The sequence below is a fragment of the Tinamus guttatus genome, unplaced genomic scaffold (genome assembly GCF_059628265.1).
Source record: "Tinamus guttatus ecotype Peru unplaced genomic scaffold, ASM5962826v1 Tinamus_guttatus_pri_ptg000269l, whole genome shotgun sequence".
NCBI classification, from domain to species: domain Eukaryota; kingdom Metazoa; phylum Chordata; class Aves; order Tinamiformes; family Tinamidae; genus Tinamus; species Tinamus guttatus.
Genome location: NW_028288803.1, coordinates 167,015 through 190,184, shown reverse-complemented (window position 1 = coordinate 190,184; position 23,170 = coordinate 167,015). Strand labels below are relative to the sequence as shown.

The 23,170-nt window shown below is 35.7% G+C and overlaps 1 protein-coding gene across 2 annotated transcripts; it reads right to left on the bottom strand.

Moving 5' to 3' along the window:
• Window positions 1-1,571: 1,571 nt before the first annotated feature.
• Window positions 1,572-22,605, bottom strand: LOC104567218 (desmoglein-4). Of its 2 annotated transcripts, XM_088527236.1 has the most exons (17): window positions 22,558-22,605; window positions 15,826-15,861; window positions 15,290-15,418; window positions 14,517-14,672; window positions 14,204-14,351; window positions 13,101-13,264; window positions 12,761-12,895; window positions 12,074-12,259; window positions 11,627-11,886; window positions 10,635-10,777; window positions 10,235-10,453; window positions 8,430-8,987; window positions 6,334-6,482; window positions 5,805-5,865; window positions 3,966-4,174; window positions 1,724-2,576; window positions 1,575-1,693 (listed from the first exon to the last, which is right to left on the bottom strand). In XM_088527236.1, exons 1-17 carry the CDS (start codon window positions 22,603-22,605, stop codon window positions 1,575-1,577), a joined length of 3,573 nt encoding a protein of 1,190 aa, XP_088383362.1. The 2 variants fall into 2 exon arrangements, with proteins under 2 accessions (XP_088383361.1, XP_088383362.1); XM_088527235.1 differs by having other exon boundaries at window positions 1,572-2,576.
• Between the last annotated feature and the right edge of the window lie 565 nt (window positions 22,606-23,170).

Genomic DNA, 23,170 nt, shown 5'->3' with positions numbered 1-23,170 from the left:
CTTTTTTTTTTTTTTTTTTTCCTTAAGGAAAAAAAAGCAGTCCTTTCCTGGCATTGGACTTCAAAACTTGACATCCTGTTCTTCTGAAATGAGTTAGTCTGGATATAGAGCTAGAAGTTTCTTCTCCATTTTTGTCAGGTGGCAAGTTCACAAACAACTTGCATTGTGATGGAAAAGTAGTACTGATTTTGTGATCTAGCAAAATAAGGCAATCCCTCTGTATACTTCTATTTTATTTACACTGCAGCATTGTTTGTATATTATACATATAGTACAGAAATAAAAGGCAACATATACTATATTTCAGTATTTTGTTCCTTCAGGTAGTATTCTAAAGCATGTTAAAGTATTACAAGAATAACAGAGTCCAGCAGAGCTGTTGTTTGTGGGATAATTAACACCAGATTTAATTAAGATTATAGAATCATAATGACTTTTTCAATTTACACATTAAAATAATTATTCAGAATATCAATGCAAAATACATTGGCATGTGAAATAATAATTCCCTTGCACTGTGTATGAGTAATTTTTTATTGTATCATTGCCAAGTACTTTTTTTCTTTTCATGAAGGCTTGCAGCTACCTGTATCACTATTGTATTTGCTATTGCCTCTCCACAGCACAAAGCTTCTAAGGCATTATCATCTTGCCACTACTAGAGAATAAAATCAATATGGTATATTATACTCCTTATAATATACCCACACATTTTAAACTTGAACAATAATCATAGTTCGACAAAAAAATAAGAAATAATCAAAGAAAAAAAAAACCCTGTTTTTCACTGCAGTCCTTTTAGATTTAGTTATGGTAGTAACAGTAATGGAGAAAGGATGAAGCAAACAGCCTCACAGGTAACAGGGTCAATTTTGCAGCACCACCTGCAGTGAATTACTAGTTAAACTTCACTGTGGTGGCAACAACATGACAGTTCTGATATACTTGTTTTACTGAGAACATTTTGCTGAGAAAACTATGAAAATGTATCACATTTCTGATTGCTATTTATAACTATTGCTGGTAGTAGCAGGAATCATCTAAAGTAAGATTTTGTAAAGCACTTTTAATTACATTCAATGGAAAAGGATGCATCAGAAAGTGCTTAATTAATCATGTGTTAACTAATTATTAACCATACTCCTTTCCTGTGTTGTCAGGAAATCAGATTCTCTTGGAAGATCACTCACCAATGCAGCATTTTAACACTGTTTCATGCAGTGTTGGCTCAGGCCAACCCAGACATGTGCCCATTGGTCCCCTCTCCCTGCTTGGTCCGATAATCAGTGCTTTCACCAAAAAAACACAATTATCAGTTTGCACATTTTTAACTGTTACCAGAAGAGAGAGAGAGAAAGAGAGCGGAAAAAAAAAAAAAAAAAAGATATTTTAAACTAACCTGAACTTTACCCTCCCTGGCCAAGTTCCGCATTTGCCTTTGAAACCAGGTACCCTCATGAGAATCCTCCTCAAAGAAGACTCCCCAAAACTGTAGCTGTTGTTTATCAAATTTTACTTAACAACACTGCCCAGGGTGGCAGTCAGTGAGGACTGGCAGCCCTATAGGGGCTGGCTCACTGGCTGGAGTACTGCACGGTGCTGTACTTGGTTACCCGGCGCCGCGAGGTACCGGGGGAGGCTGTGCCCAGGGACTGACCCAGGTGGCACTCAGCAGCGTTCAACATCTGGGATGCTTCCCTCATACCACCCATGCTGGTTCCACTCATGCTGGTCATGCCCATGCTGGCCCCAGCCATACCAGCTCCACCCATACCACCCATCGCAGCCCCCGACATCACTCTCTCCGTGACCACCACATTGTGGGCGTTGGACAGCTCGGCAGGGATGTTGATCAAGCTGCCAGGCATCCCAGACGCCGGCCTGATCACCCTTTCCGTCACCACCACGTTGGACCCATCGACAAGGTCAGGGATGCTCAAGGAGGTCGGAAGTCGGGAGTTAGGTGCGATCACTCTTTCTGTGACGATGACGTTGGACCCCTCGGCGAGGTCAGGGATATCTAGCATGCCACGCAGATCGGAGGCAGAGGCTGGCCCCACCACCCTTTCAGTGACGACGACGTTTGATGCACGTAGAGGATCGACACTAAGGGAGGGTGGGCCAGAGGTGTAGGTCTCAGTCACCATCACATTGCCATGGAGCAAAGGATCGGACATTGGCCTGGAGGGCTGCAAGGTGGACCCGGTGTAGGTGTTTTCAGTAACAATTGTTGTAGTACCAACTGGGGGAGGCATTGGAGCACCTCCGTTGACAATGATGGTGGTTCCAGGTGGCGGAAGGTTTATTTCACTTTCAGGGTTGGGAAAGGTAGCATTACCAGGTGGCCATGGCAGGTTAACTTCGGAAAAAGTTTCAATTTCTTTGCCCAGACAGATCTCTGCCAGGGTTTTAAATTTTGGTCCTAATGTATCCAAATACGTTTCATCTGTATCTTCTCCAATAAAACTGCAGCAACCCACAGAGCCAACAGGAGTGCCTACTCCTTCATGATCGTATATCAGTAGACAGTCATTAGCTGGACGACCTTCATCTTCATCTGCATACACAAATGCTTTCTGTAGTTTGGAAAAGCAAACAAACAAAAAATAGAAGAGAATTACTTTTCTTTAGATTTTCAGCTTTATCCCTAGTGAGATTGGGATCTTGAAATAGACTTGAGAAGCAAGACCAACCAATAGGATTAAAAAATAGCAACAGTGACCTTGAAGTAAGTCCTATTTCTGATCTTTTATTTTTTCTTTTGCAAACACTTAGCAGCTGAAATTTTGTTTAAAAGAAGCACTACAAAAAAACTTGGGGTTTTGCTTAACATTTGGGCAGTAATTTTCATAGAAATGTCCTACTTTTCTGCCTTCAACCTCTCTAAATGATAAAATGAAACCTTTTTTCAGGTACAGAAATTGTCATCAGAGCAGGATCTTGGAGAGAGAACCTGGGGGCATCATGAGCACAGCCATCCAAGGCAGCCAAGGAATAGCACAGTACCTGGCTGTCAACAGTAGGCTATGGGTTGAAGAGCGAATGCAATCCTTGGGCAACAGTACCCGGACATAGAGATAGGAAGAGGAGCAAAGCAGGGAGGTGAGGGAACTGCTGGGGGCCCTGCATGGTAAAGATGGGTCTAAGGGTTGGGTACAGTAGGGCATGTTTGGCAAAGCCAAAAGGATCATTCATTTGCGATTGGTGGATTTTTGCAGGTGATCACATAGTATTCCCAGCCCAGGCAGAGAGATCCCAATCTGGAAGAAATCTATTTCAGGACTGCTCTACTCCCTCCACCACTACACCTTTTTTTTTTTTTTTTTTTTTTTTTTCATATTTTGAAATATAGTAGTCCTTAAATATTAATTGATATTTTGATGACATATGAAATTATAATATTTATGCCTTATGGTTCTTGCTAAGCAAGAAAACTTATCCGTTAATCATGCAAATACCAGAGCACCTTTTCTGTCTTACAAGTAAAAGTCTGAAAATTACAGAACTGAATAGCTGTGTCATTTGCAGTTTTCATCTATTTTTCTAGACAGAAAGAGCAATGAATAAAACAGAAGAAAGGGCATATATATTCACAATTCCTTGAAAGTTAAAGTCCCTCTTTAAGTAATCTCTAGGCAGTTCAATTTGCAAACAGTTTCAAGTAAGGAATATTTTCAATGTTATTATCCATTTATACAGTGCAAAAGGTGATAATTTTGATGGTCATTTATTAAGCTGGGATAATTTAAGAACTTGCTACTAATTTTGCTTATCAAATATATTATGCCAACATCTGAAAAGCAGTATTTTATGAATACATTCAATATTACTATTAATATTTTTTTCAGATTAGTACAGTCTGTCTGTCTCTCATACCCATTTCAGAGGAGTTATTTTGAATTTTGTAACCTGGAAAGGAGAATCTACCAGTAGACTCAAGAGCACAAAGAAATTAGGCTAGTTACCTCAGAGAAGTAGTTGTCTAGGAAGGCCATATTCACCCCTCCTTCTCGATACTCTTTTATTGTTCCTCCACATGATCCTTTTGCTTCCCCTGTTCCAGAAATTCCTCCAGCTGTTCCATAGCCAGTACCAGTACCATAACCAACTGCTGTAGTGTCTTCAACACCAGATGCTACTACTCCTCCTCCCCCATATGTGTTTGTATATATTTCTGAAAATGAAAAAAAAAGTCATCCTTCCTATATTCTGTGATTGTTACAAAGAATTTTCTAGTTGTTTTTATCAATAATGTAATGATCCCACTAAGCTTCTGAAGGTATTTTAGAGTAATTTTCACAACAGATTCACACACATGTGTTAAAAGTTGAAACCACAACAAGTGAGGTGCATACTTATAGGGGAGTTCATTTATTTTACGCATGAGGTGAGGCATGCATTTGCACATATCCTTTAGAAAATCAACAATTCACTTGTGTAATTGGCTGGAGAAATTCCTCTATCTGGTTGTATGCTGTCATGAGATTTGTATTAGAACAGCAGTAAAAGCTTATCGATACTTATGAAAACATAGAAATTCACGTTTATGATCACACTGGGGTTAAAAGAGTTGCCTAAACTTTTCAGTAAAAGAAACAGCCTTGTAGTCACTTTCACATTTCCCAGTTGTTATAAAGCCAGGGGATTTGTGGGAACAGCAGCTGATCACAATAGCTGCCAGTGTTTATAATACCAAATGAAATTATTCTTTACAAAAATATGAAATCATATCACAGGATTTTATCTTATGCAGAATTTTTCATATTTGATAATAAAGAATAAGTTGTCTTAAATATCAATGTATAATATATTAAATTAATTGAATTCAGTAGTTTTGAAAATGATTGTATTAAGAACTATTGGCCACATTCTATCATCTTTTCTCATTTAACCTTACTAGTATCAGCTAATCTAATTTTAACCAGAGGCTCTTGTTGTAGCAGTAGAGATAAAAATGGAAATAAAGTAAATAATAGAGTGAATTACAAATATCAGTCATAAACTTTGCAGTTTGCCATGCTTGCATAACTTCCCTGGCAACAAATATTCTTAATTCACATTTATGCCTCAAGTGTTTTGTTATCTTTGTTTCATTTTAAGGATAAAGATATTTGTGCCAATACAAAATTCATTGGAGAAATTGTCTTGCCATCCACCATTTCTTCATGTGAACTCGGTGAGAATGGATTCTGAGTCAACTGGAGACTTAGTCTCCAGTGAGAATGGATTCCTGTTGTGGTGTAATATATGAGGAAAAGAGAAAGCGGTACCGTCACCATTTCTATGGCATTGAATTTCTGGGACCTTATATCCGGAGCATAAATTTATTGCAGTGTATGTCAACTCTCTGTCTAGGGTGGTGCAGGGAGTAATTGCCTGGCTCCCTGTTCTCCTTTGAGTTAAGCAGAACTTGGAAACTGGGAAGAACTGAAACTTTCATTACTGAGTTATGAAAGAAAAGTTTTGTTCTCCTGGCCTTGAGATTGATTTCTGCTTAAACTGATGTGTTGGAAGAACCTAAATTCACTGTCTGGAACTGTCAAGTAAAATTGCCTGAGATTTGAAAGCCCTGGCAAATATTTCAAAATAAATGCAGTTTGCAGAGATGAATCTGTCCATATTCCAGGTTCAAACCTCAGACACATACTGGGAAGCCCAGCTAAAATGAGTTTGACTATCTACACAAGTAATATTGGAAGGGATGCATTCTAGCTTGGAAACTGAAATACTTTATGAGCCAGATCATTAAGTGCTGAAAGATAGCTTTGTTATAGTGAACAAACAAAATCTTAGGATCTGCTTACCAGAGGGTTCACCAAATTCACCTCCAGCAGCCGTTGTTGGAGCAAGAATGTGTGAGACATCCTGGAAAACAATAGTTTGACTCCTTGAATAATGAACTTTGAAATTCTCACACGAAAACCAAAAACTGTTAAGGAATTACCACTAAATCACTAACTACTGCTCTGGGCAGTTGTTGATGACCACCTCTGTAAGGAGACTCCATCCAAGTCTGTTTCATTGTCAAGTGATCAGTGAGGATGGTTTGCATTATCTTGTCATATCTTGCATTGAAAAAGTTTGCTAGTTACTGTGTCTCAGCTCAGGGAGCGGTAAATGCCAAAGTGTTGGGCCAAACTGAGCATAGCAACTCAAAACATATCTTCAAATGTTAATTAAGAATCACCTTTCATACCTTCTTGGCAATGCTAGACAATGCCAGGCTTCTTTTAGAAATGGCACCGTGTTACAATCATCTTGCTTCTAGTCAAGATGCATCCTATACTGTAAATATAAATGATCGTGGGCTTTAGAAACATGAGATGTACTGACCCTGTCTTCAGGCTGTGCACCTTCTATTCCCCATGGATGAATTGCCCCTTCTGTGCATTCAGGTACAGGTTCAAATCCAGTCCCAACTCCACCTGCAGCTCCAGGTCCACAGCCACAACAGTCACTCATTGACATCAAAATTGGAATCACTTAGTAGGAAAGAAACAGGAAGCAGGTATTTAGGCCATCTCTTCTTCACAGGAATAGCTCTTTTTTTTTGCAGAGAGTAGGCACTTAAGAATTTTTAAAAATATGTCTTAAAATGTTTCAAAACAAGTAGCCTAGAAGTCTTGTTTTCAGAATCATTGGTTGCTTTTGAAAAAAAAAATACATATATTTATATATTTATATATATAAAAATATTTGGATAATTGGAATATTTTCTGCCCTTAGTTACAGTAGAGCAGAAGTGGGGTGGAGAAGATCTGTTACTATAAATGTATGCCTATACACCTGGGAACAGACTTTGATCTATCTCAGCTGGATGAATTTAAGTTGCAGATATATGCAAATGAAACAAACAGAACCAGTCCTGCTATATACAGCATCCAGTAATATTTTTTCTTGATATATCAGCATGATTTTTTTTTCTTTTCTTACTGTAAAATGCATTTTAATGATAGTAAACTTATGAGAATGGAAGGAAAGATTTTCATTTGACTAAGGTGATTTTTTGCTTAGGCTCCATGCATTTTTCACATCACATATAGTCAATGTGAAAAACAACAGTGCCAGATACTAAACCACAGTTTTAACAAATGATTAAATAAAATAAGTTAGGTTTCCTAATGTGCTATATTATGCTTAGTTCTCTCAGTAATAATAGTGCTTGGAATTGCTGAGTACTTTAAGTACATCAAATATACTTAAAATTCATCAAATTCAAATGATATCAAATTCATTTTAGGAAGAAACTGAGATATTAATTCTGGCAGGCTTTATACAGCCTAGACAGCTAATTTAGTAGCCTGCTATTATTGCAGATTGTGGAAAGACAGTTGCCTACAAGAGCCTGTAAGATAGTACCACCAGAGCATAGTGGACTGCAGAGGAAAGAGGAAGCTATAAAGTCTACAAAGTGCTTCCTCACACTGGGAAACTAAGAACATATTTACTCTAGAAGCTACTGTTGGGAGAAGAGACTTCCAAAGTCCAAAAGATGATTTGTAACATTCACTGAACTGAGAAGAAGAAACAAAACAGCTTGAAAATTTGCAGCTTCATTTTTTTTTTACTGCAGCTTCAAAATCTTATCTTTGCTGTTCCGCATAAATCAAAGACCAAATAAAACAAAATCAAACAAAACAAAGTTAGTAGAGAACACACATTCCTCTGGTTGTTGTGGTCAGTATTCCTGTATTGGGCAGACATTCTTTTCTCTGAAATTATTATTTCTTGATAAATAATAGGACAAGAGAATGAATGATCTGTTCTGATCCTGTTATCACAAGCTCTACTTATATTTAATTGAAGTCAGGGTTGACAGAAGGTTCTAAAAGATTTAAAATCTAAAAAGCTTTATTTTTGTACAGCAGAAATTTGGCTTTGTCTTCAAAGTAATCTTGCTCTTTTTGTTTCTTTTGTACCCAACTTAAAGCTTGTAGCAATGTAACAGAAGTACAGCAAACATGTAGGTTCTACCATCAATAGTGACAACTCTTGCTCAGTCTCTTCTGAGTCTTTTATTAAACTTTCGATCCTGAATGAATTAGTATTGATTCTTATGAGAACTGGATAAAGCTTTAGGAAAAACTCTAAATCTTAGGAAGGAAATAATTGTTTCTGAATGAAGTGTGTGTAATATCACACACATTACATACATATAATATATGTTATATATATATAATGCTATATATGTTATGTATGTGGGTATATTTTAATACAGATACGCAAGTAAAAAATATATACTATACAAATATGTATGTATATTCTTTTAAAATACAGAAAAAAAATCATTTAAAAAAAATTCCTACTCTGCAAAGTGCCCCTGAGAGTCCCAGTTTAACAACCCAACAGGTATATTTATTTTAAAAGAATAAAATACATATTAATATTTTAGAATTTTGTTAAAATAGTTTTCCTAATTTTATACTTACAAACAAATATTAATCCACCGAGGAACATCAGGCCAATAGCAGTACCGCTAAGTGTGGTAGAGGATTGAGCGTCTCTGCCATAGCCTCCTTCATAACCTTGACCAGTCCCTCCATTATATCCTTCTTCATAAGTTTCGCTGTATCCACCATTGTAATTGTCCCCATCTTCACTTCCACCACCCCCAACGTAACCTCCTTCATCACCACTCTCACCAGCATTGCCCTGTTGGCCTGTTCCTTGATCTGTTTGACCTCCCTGGCTTCCTCCACTAACACCACCACCGCCAGCACCGCCACCACCAGCACCGCCACCGCCAGCACCTCCAGCACCGCCACCGCCAGCACCGCCACCGCCAGCACCGCCAGCACCACCACCGCCACCAATGATAATTATTTTTGTGGCCCCACTGGTGCAGTAATTGCGACTATCACACCGACAAGCTTGCAGAGGAATTATATGTGGTCGTGGGCAGCTTCGGCCTTGGTTATCTTTAATATTGACATAGATCTTATAGAAGAAAAAGTCAATGTTCTGACCCACTAGTTCTGCAGAGGAAGCTTTGGGAGAAAACAGAAAAGATGATTTAGGTTAAGGTGCTAACTTTAAATACTGTACAAGTCTATAGTTTTTGTGGATAATGGTCATAGTGTAGAATGACGAGTAAGTTTTCTCATTTCAAGATCTTCAATTACTAAATAGAATTTTCAACTATAAAGCTGAAATCTACTGTCTGTGGTGCTTTCTTGTTTTCCTGTTTGTTTCTTTGTTTTAGAAAGCTTGAGCCAGATAAGTTTAGCCATCTTTTTAGTCATCATGTTTTATACCTGAGAAATATAAAGGGGCAAATGCACCTTTTTTAATCTGTTACAACATATCCTGATTTATATTTCCACAGAGGAGTACATAGATATTGCATGTTATTTCCTTACATTTCTTTTTCTCTCACAGGGAGGTTACATGATAGCTATGTTTGCTATATGATTACATGCATATGAATTTTTTCAAAAGTTTTTTTTATAGTGTAAAAATATTTAAAGTTATATATTTACATCTGTTTAGAAAGGATGGGACTTGCAAAAGTAATTAAAATTGAAATATTTAACATGTAATTGTCTACTGTGCATACAGTAAGTTATGCAACTTCTGACACTTAGTAACGTATGAGATTTGATTATTTCATTCAGTTAATTAAGTCTTATCAAAATGAATGAGAAAAGCTCCACTAGACGAAGGCTAAACCTTTTTTTTTTTCTTATAATTACAAGCAAATACATAAATTAGAAATACTGTAATCTTTATTTGACATTTTTATATTCTTCTTTCTTAAAAGGAAGCTCTTCAGACTAGGAATTGATGACATTTTTACTCTAATTAATAGATCAGAGTATCTTCTCACATGCTCTGATTTTTTTAGTATATAATACAGAAAGAAAACAAAAATCTAATTACTCCTTTTGAATTACCTCATTAGCTTTAGACCAAGGCTTATTAGAGTTATACTCTAGTAAAATCTTGGCTGCTCTATCTTTACCAGCATATTTTCATTTTCCTTAAAAAATAAGAACTAGAACAAATACATTTAATGATTTTAGTATGATTAATATATAAATATAAATCCAAAACAATTCCATTTTATTCCTTGGATACTTATGAGTGCAAAATCATATTTAAGTAAGGTTAGTTTAGATCCTAGTAACTGCTTTTTTGATATTTGTATTATTATTTTAGATAATCCTTAATTGCTTATCTTAGATAACAGTTCGTTTCTGTGATTTACTCTGTTATAAAACTTAGTTTAATTTACCGTTTATTGATCTGATAATCCATGTAGTTTGAGGTTCACCATGTATGCTGAATGTAAAGGGAGGGCCATACTGCTCACTATCCATATCCTTGGCAGTGATAACCACTGATGGAGAATGCATACATACTTTCTTTATTTCTGTATTAGTAGTCGGACAATTATCATTGACATCTTGTACTGAAAGCACAATGGTACCAGTAGCAGTGTGTCGAGGAAAACCTGTAAAAAGAAGGTTCTTGTAATTAGGAGGCAAAAACATAATATAAACAATGCTACTTAGGTGGGAAAATTGGAAAAAAAAAAGAAAAAGGAAAAAATAGAGAAGTATGAAATAAGAGAGCTTTGTTCTGGAAAAAGTTGGTACTTTTCTTACCTTTTACCTAAGAAATAACTTTCTTACCTTTGCTAACAGCCCAGACTTCTGCTCTGTATTCTCCATTGACTACATAGGAGGATTCCCGATCAATAACTTTGTTCAGTGTGATTTCACCAGTGTTTGGATTGATCCTGAACCACGCACCTGGATCACGTCCTATACTATATCTGTATTTGGTGAAAAAATGTTCAGAATTATTAATATGAAACAGCTGAAATCATACAGACTCAGTTATTTGGATGGAATAAATTAGTCCAGTTAACATTGACATTATATGCTATAGTGTTCTACTACCTACTAATTTTGTAAGTAATAATTGCTATTTTGGAACATTTTTCTTACTCTGCACTAAGTTCCATTGCATTTTTCTTATTCAAACAAAATTCCTGGAGACTTCAGAAGATGTACATCAGAATAACAATTTAAAAAGCAGCTGTATAGAACAATATTTTACAAGTGATATCATAGTGTAAAAGTAACATAGGCCTGACACTTTTTTATTTGTTTTGTATATAAAAATAATTGTTTTTATATAAAATAAAAAATGCATATGTAAAATACAAAAATAATTGCCAAATCATTTTTATTAAGTACAGATTGAGGTGGTAGTGATTTTATCTATGTGTATTACACAAAATTGCCCACTATGGGGGTTTTCTGTTTGCTTCTTTTAAGTTGCTAATAAGTTCACTTGTAAAAAAAAAAATCAAATTTTGTGAAAAAACATGAGAAATATTTTATTCTGATTTACTTATCATGTGCCCAATCCTAAGAAAAATATGGTAAGACAAGTAATCATTTTATGCCATTATCATGGCATAAAATTATACAGAAGACTATTTTCTATTGCTTATTTATTAGCAATTTTTTTTCTTTTTTTAATGTATCCTCCATAAACTCATATTCTGCTTCCTTGGCTGGAATAGAGAGTGCCTTCTCTTCTGACTGAAATCTCAGTTATAAAAATTATTACATCTGGGGAGTTAAGTAGAGAAAACATTACATTAAAGCCTTACATGACATTTGATGCCATAGTCCCAGTGTCCTCATCAAAGGCTGTGTATGTTCCGACAACATGACTCTCTCTTGCACTTTCTGATAAAAGAAAACTGATTGTAGATGGATTAAATCTTATTGGTTCCATCACATTTTTTACTTCTACTATGAGAGGTGTTCCTACAACTTGGTACTGAGATGCAATAGAATGGTGGAAGGGAGCTCGGTTTCTGACGCCAATACTCAGTGTGTGACTTTGGATGTGTTCATAATTCAGTTCCTGAAAGATTAAACACAGACAAATAAAAAATACTAAATAAAGCTACTGGACTTAAATTTTATTAAATATGATTTGTTAAATGGTTGAGCCTTGATACTTCTGTTGACCCATTTAAAAATTGTTTTTAATTATTTAAATTATTTTAAGCTGATTAATTAAATGGCTGAATAACAATATTTATTCATACCTTAATTACTCTAAGGATTCCTTGATTTGTGGTTGGATCTGTAACAATTTCAAAGCAGTTATCTTCATTACCAGATATAAAGAAAAACTCTGCTAGCCAGTTATCTGTAAACTCTTCATCAGCATCCAGAGCTTGTATTCGCAGTAGTTCTGAACTAAGTGAATTTTCTGAAATACTTGCTGAAAACTGAAATGACAGAAGAATACATCTTAGTGAGTAGTAGAATATAAAAGATAAGAAAACATAGTTGAATGCAAGGACTCTTTTGAATGGCATCCTCTTCACAGCCAATACCAATTTAAGAATAACTCTACTCTGTGAAAATTGTGGTTCTGGTTGTAGATTTGAAGAGCTGTTTTACCTCATGTATTTGTTGACACAGCTTAGAGGAATTATTTGGGTTTTTAGTAAGAAAAAAATGAATAAAGATGATGGGTTTTGAGGATACATGAATAACACTATTTGAGTTCTCTGAATGTAAAAATAATTGGAGTTTTTTTTTAATCAAAATTGTGTGCGCAAACTATAGATATGATTCTGAGCACATTTCAAGGAAACAATCCCTTTAATTCAGTGGAACATTTAAATGAGAATTTATTGTACTAGGTTAGTAAGGACTTTGTTATTTACTGGATTTTTGGGCAGGGTTTTAAAACAGTGATGTCCATTTTAAAATTAAATACTTACAGAGCTTTGAGCAAGAGTTGGGAAGTTGTCGTTGACATCAATAACTTTAACATTACAGCTACAAAGAGATGAAATTCCATCTGCAGCTCCATCCCGGTCTGATGCCTTCACAACAAGAGTGTAGCTACCATGTTGCTAACACAGAAAGATAAATTAGTGTCCTACAGTGATCTATATGTCTTAGAAATTGTTAATAGTTATATCTTACTGTTATTTACAAGCTAATTCATTTAAAAAAACCCACTTTTTTAAAAAAAGGGAAAAAAGAGAAATACTCCCTTCTTTCTATTTTATTTTTGTCCAAAAAATGTTATTTTATTTTAAAAAAAGGAAATTTTACCTCTCTGTCAAGATAATTTGCTAGATGAAGTTCTCCACTATATTTATTCATAATGAACATCGGTGGACTTGAAGGTTCCTGACTCTCTATCTTGAAGGCAATTTTAGAATTCAAGTGATTAGGTTCGTCTGCATCTGTTGCAATTATTTTCATCACCAATGTGTCTAAGAATAATAATAGCAAAAGAAAATCAGAAATTTTTTTGTTCCTGTAAACGACTCACCAAGAAAACAATAAATTCCTGGCACATGAAAACAACAGGGTTCTATCTTTTCAGTAATTGCAAGAAAAAAAAAAAAAAACAGTTTATGTTCGTAATGATTATTATGACTGAACTTTAATGACTTCAAAATGCATTACAATCAAGCTCAGGTGTAGTAATGAGGATTTTTCCTGACCCTTTTTAAGTCACGATAGGGCTATACAGAACATTATGTTCTGCATCTGTAGCTACTCACATAAATGTTTGCAGTACTAGATGGGGATTTTGGCAAGGCAGAGGTGTCGGGGGACCACCTGTTTTTGTGTGTGTACATGGCAGGATGAGTTTGCAGCAGTACGTCAGAGCAGTTCCCTGTCTTTCCATTCGGGACATAAATAGAAACCTCCCATCTTCTAACAGACCTCAGTGTTACACACCTAGTGCAGATTGCAACGCTTCTGCTGGTAAGAACCATTTTAGTGGTTTAAGTAAGAGTTTATTTAGTAATAATCTACTGCAACCACAGCTTTCAGGTTGCAAATGCAAATATTTAAATTAAGAAAAATGGGGAAAAGCATATTTTATATATTATCACAGGAAAAAAAGTTGTTTTTTTAAGTAGAAGACATGAACCAATTTATTTTCTCACATTTAAAAGAATTTGCATGATGATGCAAACATTCATTTGTGGGAGAAAAGGTGAAAATGTATCACCACCTAATTTTAGACGGCAAGCCTGCTCCAATGGCACTGAGAATCATCTCTTTCCTCCTGCAGTGGCTCTGGGAAACATATGTCCTTGTCTAAGAGGAAGTAGAAGAAACACCCCAGGTTTATACTAACTGTTCTGGCAACCCTGCTTACCATACTACACTCTAAAAGGCATAAAATAATTACTTACTGTCCATACTACATTCTTCAATAGATCCAGTAAATACAGATTGTGAAAATATAGGAGGGTTATCATTTATATCGAGAACTCTGACTCGAAGTTCAAGAGGTGGTTCCAAATCTAAACCCGTCACTGAGTGCTTAGCAAAGCAACGTATCTGGATAAAGAAATTTACTCATTTTAAAACCAAAAAAAAATGAAGGAAACAAGGCAACAGTTTGAAGCAAATGAATTAGAGCATTTGTCTAATTCTGCTCCCATGCCCTGCCCTGCTTCTTGCAGTCATAATTATAAAGGAAAAAAATATATATATAATACTTACGACAAATACTGGGGTCACTTCCCTGTCCACTATAGATGTTATATTAATTTCTCCTGTTCTTGGGTTAACAACAAATATTCCATATGGCGCTTGATCTATTCCAACTCCAGAAATGCTATATGTGATTGGATTATTTTCTTCACAGTCTGACCGGATCTACAAAAATAGATAACAATATTTTATGCCAGGTCACTTGGAACATCTGCATTTTTTTTTCTCTCTCTCTCTTTTTTTTTTTTTCTTATTCTTACTGCCCTTAAGGAATTCTACATAATTTTCGGTTTCTCTTCCAACTGTTTATCACAAGGTTATCAGCAGAACCAACCGAAGGCAGTGCCACAAACCATAGATTTATTGCAATATCCCCTCTGAATATTTCTCTCAAGTCTTCTGTCAATGAAGCGGAGCTGTTGTGGAAGAGAAACTTGTAAGAATCTTACACTGTGACAGGGCCTTTGTAAGGATCAAGAGAAAGGGTAGGAGAACACCCTGGGTGTGCCATCTCCCCACATGTCCGCACATAACCAGAGTAAGTGTTGCATGTTCCCAGATCTGAAGAGTTTAGGGAGCCTTTGGTCACTCCTCAGCCACTGCACATGTTCATCAGTGTCTCAGCTGGACTGGAAATACGGTACCTTTTATTTTAACCTTCTACATTCCTTATTTGACTACTCTAAGCAAATATACTCTGAAATTTCTCTGGTTTTATCAGCCTATCTTTACAAAATGCCTCCTTGTTGGCAAGCAACAGTTCTACTTTGCTTTCTACTTACTCTGGCAATTGGATTCCTCTTAGAATTATCTTCTCCTTCTCTGCAAGCTGCAGCAAATTTGATCCATTCACGTTTTTGTCTTCTGAAGGTTTTCCATCTTGCCGCTCCATTTTCATCCCATTCTTTTACCTTTGACACAGAACGCCAGTGTCACTATAGCTAGTAATCTCAATATATTTTAAATATATACATTTAGATTTTCCAACAGTAAGAAATAGAAGAGATTTTTATAGACCATTTTTGTTTGTTTATTTGTTTTTATATGAGTCTCCGTCCCAAGCCCAAGATGATACATATATACTTTTAAATTATTCCTAAGCATAAGATATTTGTTGAGATATCTTTAGATATTTGTTGTAAAAGTTCTCCAGAATGTTTATTGAGAGGATGAGCAGATTATTACCTGCAAGTGTTTAATATTTAAACATGTTTTCAATCATCAAGTTAAAAAATATCTTTGACCACTATTTTCCAGTTCATACCTATATGATTACATTTCATTTTACCAGAAAATCAGTTTCCAAATATTTTATTACCTGTACATGAAATCCCGTGCTGAAATCCAAAAGTACCTGAAAGAAAAATAAGATAATGGTATACAAAAATGCAAGACAGAATGCATTGAGTTAAACCTAGCTGCCACACACTGCTATATTGGAAGACGGGAGTAGCATTTTTTTCCTCAAGTTCATTGCAACGGACTAACTAGTCTGTAGTTTAAGGACTTCCATAAATAATGTTGTGCTATTTTTTCCCTATGTCCATCACAGCTTAATTCCCTGAAAGTTAGTTCCTTCAAAATTAATTCTGTCTTTCAAGGCACCTTGATTTTGAGAGCCTGTGCAAACTTCATGTTATATCTGCACAAAATATGTCTTTACACAAATTTTTAGGTTCTAGAATCTCATCTGTTTCAGTAGCAGAGAGAAGTGACTGCAGGTTTTGTTAAAAGAAAGGCATGTCCAGGAAACTAAGCAAAAAGTATTGCTTTATTTTTTAGGCATTTGTGTAGAAAGTTACAGTAAAACCAGAGTATTTCAAAATACTTCAATAGATACTCTAAGCAAAAGGAATAAATCATTCTTTGTCCTGTAACTTCCCACTGAGGTTAAAGAAGTTAAATGTGTGATGGAAAGCCAACTGTAGCCAGTAGACATCTTTTCTTGAAGTTCTTGAAGTTTAGTGGTCTTTGTTTTGAGATCTAGCTGTACAAAAAAAAGCTCAGATGAAATAAATGTTGCAGGATCAGATGCAATGTGTAATGACCTTAAAATTAAAATAATGGAAAATCATGAATTTCTTGACCACTGTAATTTAAAAGAAAGTACAGTTTTGTTAACCTTATTTCTAAACAAGGTGTGAAGATGAATTCACTTGGTGAATGTATCATAACTTCATAACATCACTTTTGGATATATGATCTGCCTTTATCCACTTCAGACAATAAAGGGTGAAAAATATGGGATTTGCAGGACTCAACATTTGCTTCATTCATCACTGAAAGAAACAAAATGTTTAGATGACTCAGAAAGCCTTGCAGAGTATTTCCTTTCTCACTCATGGTGGCTAACAACTTTAGTTATCAGTTTTCCACAACCCTGTCATCCCTGTTTCCCAGTACTGCTCAGTGACTCACACTGATGATTTGTCTGACACATTTTATCTGATAGATTTTACATCAAATGTCCTATATGGATAAATTTTTTTGACAGTATATTTTCTGTGACAAGTTATCAGACCTTCCTCACTTCAAATTTTATTATGAAATTCTTATATCAATTTCTTATATCTTCTATTTCAGGTTAAAATGATCTCTTTCCATACAACAGATTAAGGAACGACAGCTTCAACTCTCCTTTTTTCTTAACGCCTTTCCCCCATTAAATTGCTTGTCATAAGATGTCCACTGTCTGCCATTTACAAAACCACTGATCTGTTCTTTCACCCCCCAAAATTCACTGAACTCCCAATCAGTAAATTCTGCTCTAATTAACTAGTGAATGAGGGAGTTTAGACTGTGGATCTAGTATCTTGACTGTAGGTAGTGAAAGGTATAGGACTATTCATCCAATAACTTCTTTTTTTGTTTGTTTGTTTCTTTGAGAAAGTTACTGACATAAAGACATAAATCATTAAGAAGAGTATTCCTCAGGAAAATCATTATCAACTCGAAGACTTAAGTCTTAGACAGAGAACAGATATGTTCAGGTTATGCTAAAAGCATCATTTTGGCTTTTAATCTGAGTGTATGTGTTGGTGACTATGTAAATCTTCAGCTGTAGAATGAGGTTTAAACTCATGTGCAGTTGTGATCTCTGCTATATCAGAGTCCATGTCAACTGGGGTGTTGTTTCACCTCAGTGGGACTTCAGGCCTCTCCTTTATGATCCACCTTGGAGAGAGGAGAAACACAGGAGAGTAAAATGTGCAGATTACTCTCTTGTCAGGAAGGTTAAGTGATGAAGCCAACCAAAAACTGCATTGATTCAGCATCTCTTATCAATTGATCCCAGTAGCAGAACCTCCTTGGGCAAGTACAATGAAATCCTCTCCACCCTTATAGCCCTTTGGGCATGCAAGCAATTGTGTTGACCCAGAAAAGAATGGTATACACCTCTTCATGCAATGTTAGTGAATCTTACATACTGTCTGCATCTTACATCCCTTTCTAATATTTAACAGTGAAACTAATAGCTCACTTCCTGACATGTCACTCTTAGAGTTAACATGCAGAGCAGAAATACTATACTGTGTTGGGGATATAGTAATACTCCTGTGAAATACCAATTACACCCATAAAGAATTCTTGACTTATGATAGGAATATTCATTAAAGAGCTTGATTTACTGATGACCAATTGGGAACTCTGCTTTCAAACAACGAAAAATATTAATTCTGTATTGACACCAGTAAGGGAAATGTTAGGCATTTGTTCTGCAGTGTTGCTGGGAATCATAAATTAAGGCCAAGTATTTACACCCTTGTCCTGTACCAGCTAAGGAAAAACCCTCCTGCTACCTGCTGCCGATGGAAGATCTTTAAAGAAATTCTGACGGTTTGTTCTCAGTGCTATTTATGATAGTAGTGGACAAAGTCCATCTGATGATTTTCATGACTGCAGTCATGTCAGTAGTCAGTAGGTCTATCTCAGTTACTGTTATATTATAGAAACTAAGGCAGACAAACACAAGAAGAGGCCACTGAGTTCGTTAGCTATACCTTAAGTACAATGAAGAGACATTAGTCTAACATGGCCAGGGATATAGTTTCCTTTACCATCCCAACTAACTCTTTCCAATTCTTCTCTAGCATCAGCAGAAAACAGTCTTCTCCTCTCCTTCCAGCTGTCAATTTCAAATATTTTACTACCCTGCAAACCTTGTATTTCTAGTGGCAATTCCAGTGGAGAAGAACATTTTAGCATCAATCTAGCAGCTAATTCTGGCACATTCGAAGATAATGTACAAATTTCCTTTCTAAACTAGTGCCTGAGCTAGTATTCTCCATAGAATCAGTGATTAAACATAATTAAAACAAAGCAGCTGAAAGTGCTGGATGTGTCCTGAGGATCCTGGGTTGGTTAGGAAGGCATCGAGACTAGCTGTTCTTGCTGTTCCAAAAAAAAAAAAAAAAAGGAGTCTGAGAGAAGCTAGTTGTGCACACTCTTTCTGGTAGCGTTTGGGAGAGGTACAGACAGAAAACATTTGTCATGACTGTCATTCTCACAGTAGTCTATCTGAAAGCTTGTATATTTTTGTAATGACGCAGATTCTGAATCCTATGGATGACACAAGATCTTGACGTCACACTGGAGTGACTCTGGATTTGTTCTGATGTAAGTGGTAACTGAATTAGGCCCATAAGATGTGTATGGTTCTTTGCATCTTCAAAGCAATTTGCAAGCAAGAATTAACTAATCATTAATTGACTGCCAAGCAGTATTATATGCAATTATGGAATCCTCCCTCCTCCACCTACTCATATCTAAATGACTGAACACGCCTTTAATATCTTCCCAGCATTATTCATATTGCATGATTCTTTTTCTTTGAAGTCAACAGCAGCATTGTTATTGACCTCGATGGGAGGAGGGCTGAGAACTCGCACATATTATATTAGTCATCCTGGTAGCTCTGGTTGTGTCAGCAGTTTGGGACCTACATGTCTTACTCAGCCAAAAGTCTTACTAGTAAAGAGTTGAAATAATGAGCCCTTCCCTTTTTGTATTCTGCACCTCATTAAAAATGATAAATTAGTGCATGTGAAATAATGAGAAGCAGGGCTGAAACACAAGAAACAAGCTCATATTTTAAAAAGAAGCCATTTTGTAACTTTTAAATTGAAATAACAATATATATTTTACCTATGCTTTTCATTTTCTTGTATTCCATTAACCAAAGAGTTTTTTCCAATTCTAAGACAAAATTATACAGAATGATTTTACTGGCTATTTATTTACTATCTCTGCAAGAGTTAGGTGTTTCTGGCTTCTCATATTAGCAACAGGAGTCAATATTTTATATTGTACCCAAGATGGAGAACCTATTGCTGTTTGAAATGAAAGATATGATGCTCATGCTGGTCAGAAGAATAAATTCCAAATTCCAGTTTTATCTATTTTAAAATATGTTTATTAAAATAACTGACCACTTTGGGAAAAGCTTTCTCTGCAATTGTTTCTGCTCTGCTGATCTAAATAATACAGGATGCTTTACACAGCTATAATGAATTTCAACGTAGTAATAGAGCTTAACCAATAGAAAAATGAACAAGAAAGTAATTTTAATATGTAAATCATTGTCACCCAAAAAGGACTGTGTCAAGTCAGTCATGCTAACTTGAGGACATGCTATGTCCTCTAAATTAATAATAATAATAATAATAGCAATAATAATAATAATAAGGTAGCATGTCTTAGAATGCTCTTGCTGCAACATTTGTTTAGGCCATTTTTTATCCAGGGATATAACTACAAACTTAACTTGATTTGAGGGGATAATGAATTGCCTTAATTTCTGTTCCTAAAGTTAAACTCTCCCTTTGCAGAAGACCATATAGTTTCCTGGCTACATGCTGGCAGAGGATTCGCATGCATATGCAAGGAGAGGATTTTTATTTTTATGCACAACAAAACTATGAGTAGGAGGTGTAACCATAGCCTAGCAAGGGGGAAAAAAAACAAAAGTGTAGATAACACATGGGAAAAAGTAGCCAGACAAAATGTATATAAGAGATGTGGTGAATTTAAAATTATTAACTGTCACATGATAGCTGGGAGGAGAAGAGTCATACCTGAACAAACAGGTTATTTCTATAAAACATGTCTGTGCAAGTACCACAAACAGAACTCTCTTACTCATGAGAATAACACCTTTGAATGCACGTGGGTGAGGGTTGCAGAATCGGTTTCACCAATGGTGAAATACACATAGAAAATTAATAGTTTTGAAGTGCAATCTGGTAGATTAAGACTTCATTTTTGGAAAGTGTACTAAAATACATAATTTCACAGCAATTTTGCTTCATACAGTTTATTGGCAAAATACTAAGAAGACACAGCAGGCAGATGATTTTTATGAAGGAACAGGTAAGCCTAAAATTAAGACTGTTCTGCAAAATGCAACATAATTTATAATGTATTTAATGCTTTGTTATCACCTTTTTATAAAGCGCTAAAACATATTATGAGACTGTACAAGCCACCATGAACACAGTTATGCAGAAAAAAAAGAAAACTTTAGAAGAAAAACAATTGATTCTTTTATCTAGTAAAAGATAAAAAAGGAGATATTCATCAAGATATAATTGCAGTTTTCAATACTTCTCTTTTTTTTTTCCTGACCAAACATGCCTTCTGAATCACTCACAATTGTAACAATAATAAACTGAATAAGAATTGCTCCAGTGTTGACAAGAGAAGATTAAGCTCTTAAATTCCCTTTGAACGGACAGATCTTAAATACAATACAAGCAGATTTATTCTGACTTTCAAAACATCAGGAGCATGCACCACCAGGTAACTGAATAAAACTAATAGCCAATAATGTTATATAAAAATCCAGTACTGTTAGCATGACACACAACATGCCAATCTCGGCGGAACCCAAAGCGTTGCATTAAACAAGCAGAAACTTATCCAAACTATACTCTGCTTTCGCCAGGTTTTATCATTATTTGTCTGGCAGACGCCCTATGTTGCTTAGTTCTGCTTTACTGGCAGCTAAACTGTGACCTAAATTCTTGCATTATTATTTGAAAATAAATCTCAGGATTTCACATGCTACGACAACAAACCCTTCTTCCCTGACTACAAACACTGATAGAGACAAGAAGTTAACAAACATTTATACCTACTAATATTCTGTGTAAATCAAAAGCTATAATATAAATTCTACTTTCAGTCTTCATAGCCTTAAACCTCCACATAATTTGAGAGGAGCAGCACAGATCAGTAAAAATAATTCGCGCATGAAACAGAATGCAATCGTAAAAGGGCCTTCCTAGTTCTTTTATGTCCCTTCTGGTAATTCCCCAGCATGGGTGAACACATTGCACAACTATCCTGCTTGACCATAGACAACTTCCTTTTTTAGAGTGAATAAAACAGACTCAAAGAATGACACTTTCATTTCAACATTTGAAATTTTACTTCCTTAATATACGGCAGCTCAGACACTAATGCACAATGAGATGAGAATCCTTTATAATAGGAAGCAATGTGGCAAGTCCCAGTTTTTACTCGGATGAAATCTTCACTAAATTTCATGTTTTTCTCTTAAGCCCAGTCAAAAATATTTGGTCAACCTAGAGACACTCTTACAAAAAACTTTTTAGAAAAATATATTTCATCTTCCTTATATTGAACAAAATAATAAAAACATAGAATCAAGTTATATCCAGTCATTTTTAGGTTTTTATAAATGATAACATTACTATTACTAAAATGACTCATTAAGTAAAACACACAGACAATATTTCCCTGAAAGCCAAATATTAAAGAGCCACGTCTTAAACCTATAAAGCCATATATCAAACATCAAAAGAGTTCGGAATATTGTAATTGAAAGAAACAATTGCCATCATTCAATGAAAACCTAAGTTATTTGTATGGAATCTTCAGAAATGTAATTGAATGTAAGCACAGCTGTACTTATGCATATTTTCACAGGGATTTGGGCAGGGCTGGTTTACACTAAAATATGGTGGTCTTCTGAGAAGGATTCAACTGACATAAACTCAGTAGAAATCAGCATTAAAATTGGACTTACCGATAAAAGGAACAGAACAGCAGTTGTTCGGTGAGGGAGCCAATCCATTGCATCTGATTTCTTAGATACAGGTCCAACTGAGTTCCGATTACAGTCTGTTCCTCGGCCCTCCCCCCACCCCCCAGCACGGGTGTTGATTTAAAAGAACTCTCAGTAGATGTCCTTATACTCAGCCTTTCAAGGTGTCTCTGTCTCCCTCTGAGAGATGAGGGAGATGCTGTATAACAGAGTGTCTTTCCCCACCCAAAAATCCTGGGCTGGTCTCACCTGAAGCGCTTGGCAACATCATTATTGCTCGCAGGTAAAAGCTGAGAGACACACCTTAATGCTTATTGCACTGAAACCCTTTGTGGGATACGAAGAGGACATTTTAAAAACAGAAGGCAAGCTTTGCTGGGAAGATCCCGAGTGCGTTATAAATTACTCACAACATAAGGAATCATTAAAATGGTAACTTATCATTGCTTGGAATTCAATTGCCAGTTTTCTCCTTACACCAAGTATAATAGAAGCGCCTAATGAATATTGTTGTAAAGAATATGGTCTTTAAGACATTATTAGTTGAAATGGAAATAACACGTCCATTTGTTTGCTTTCAGGCAAGAAGTCAAGT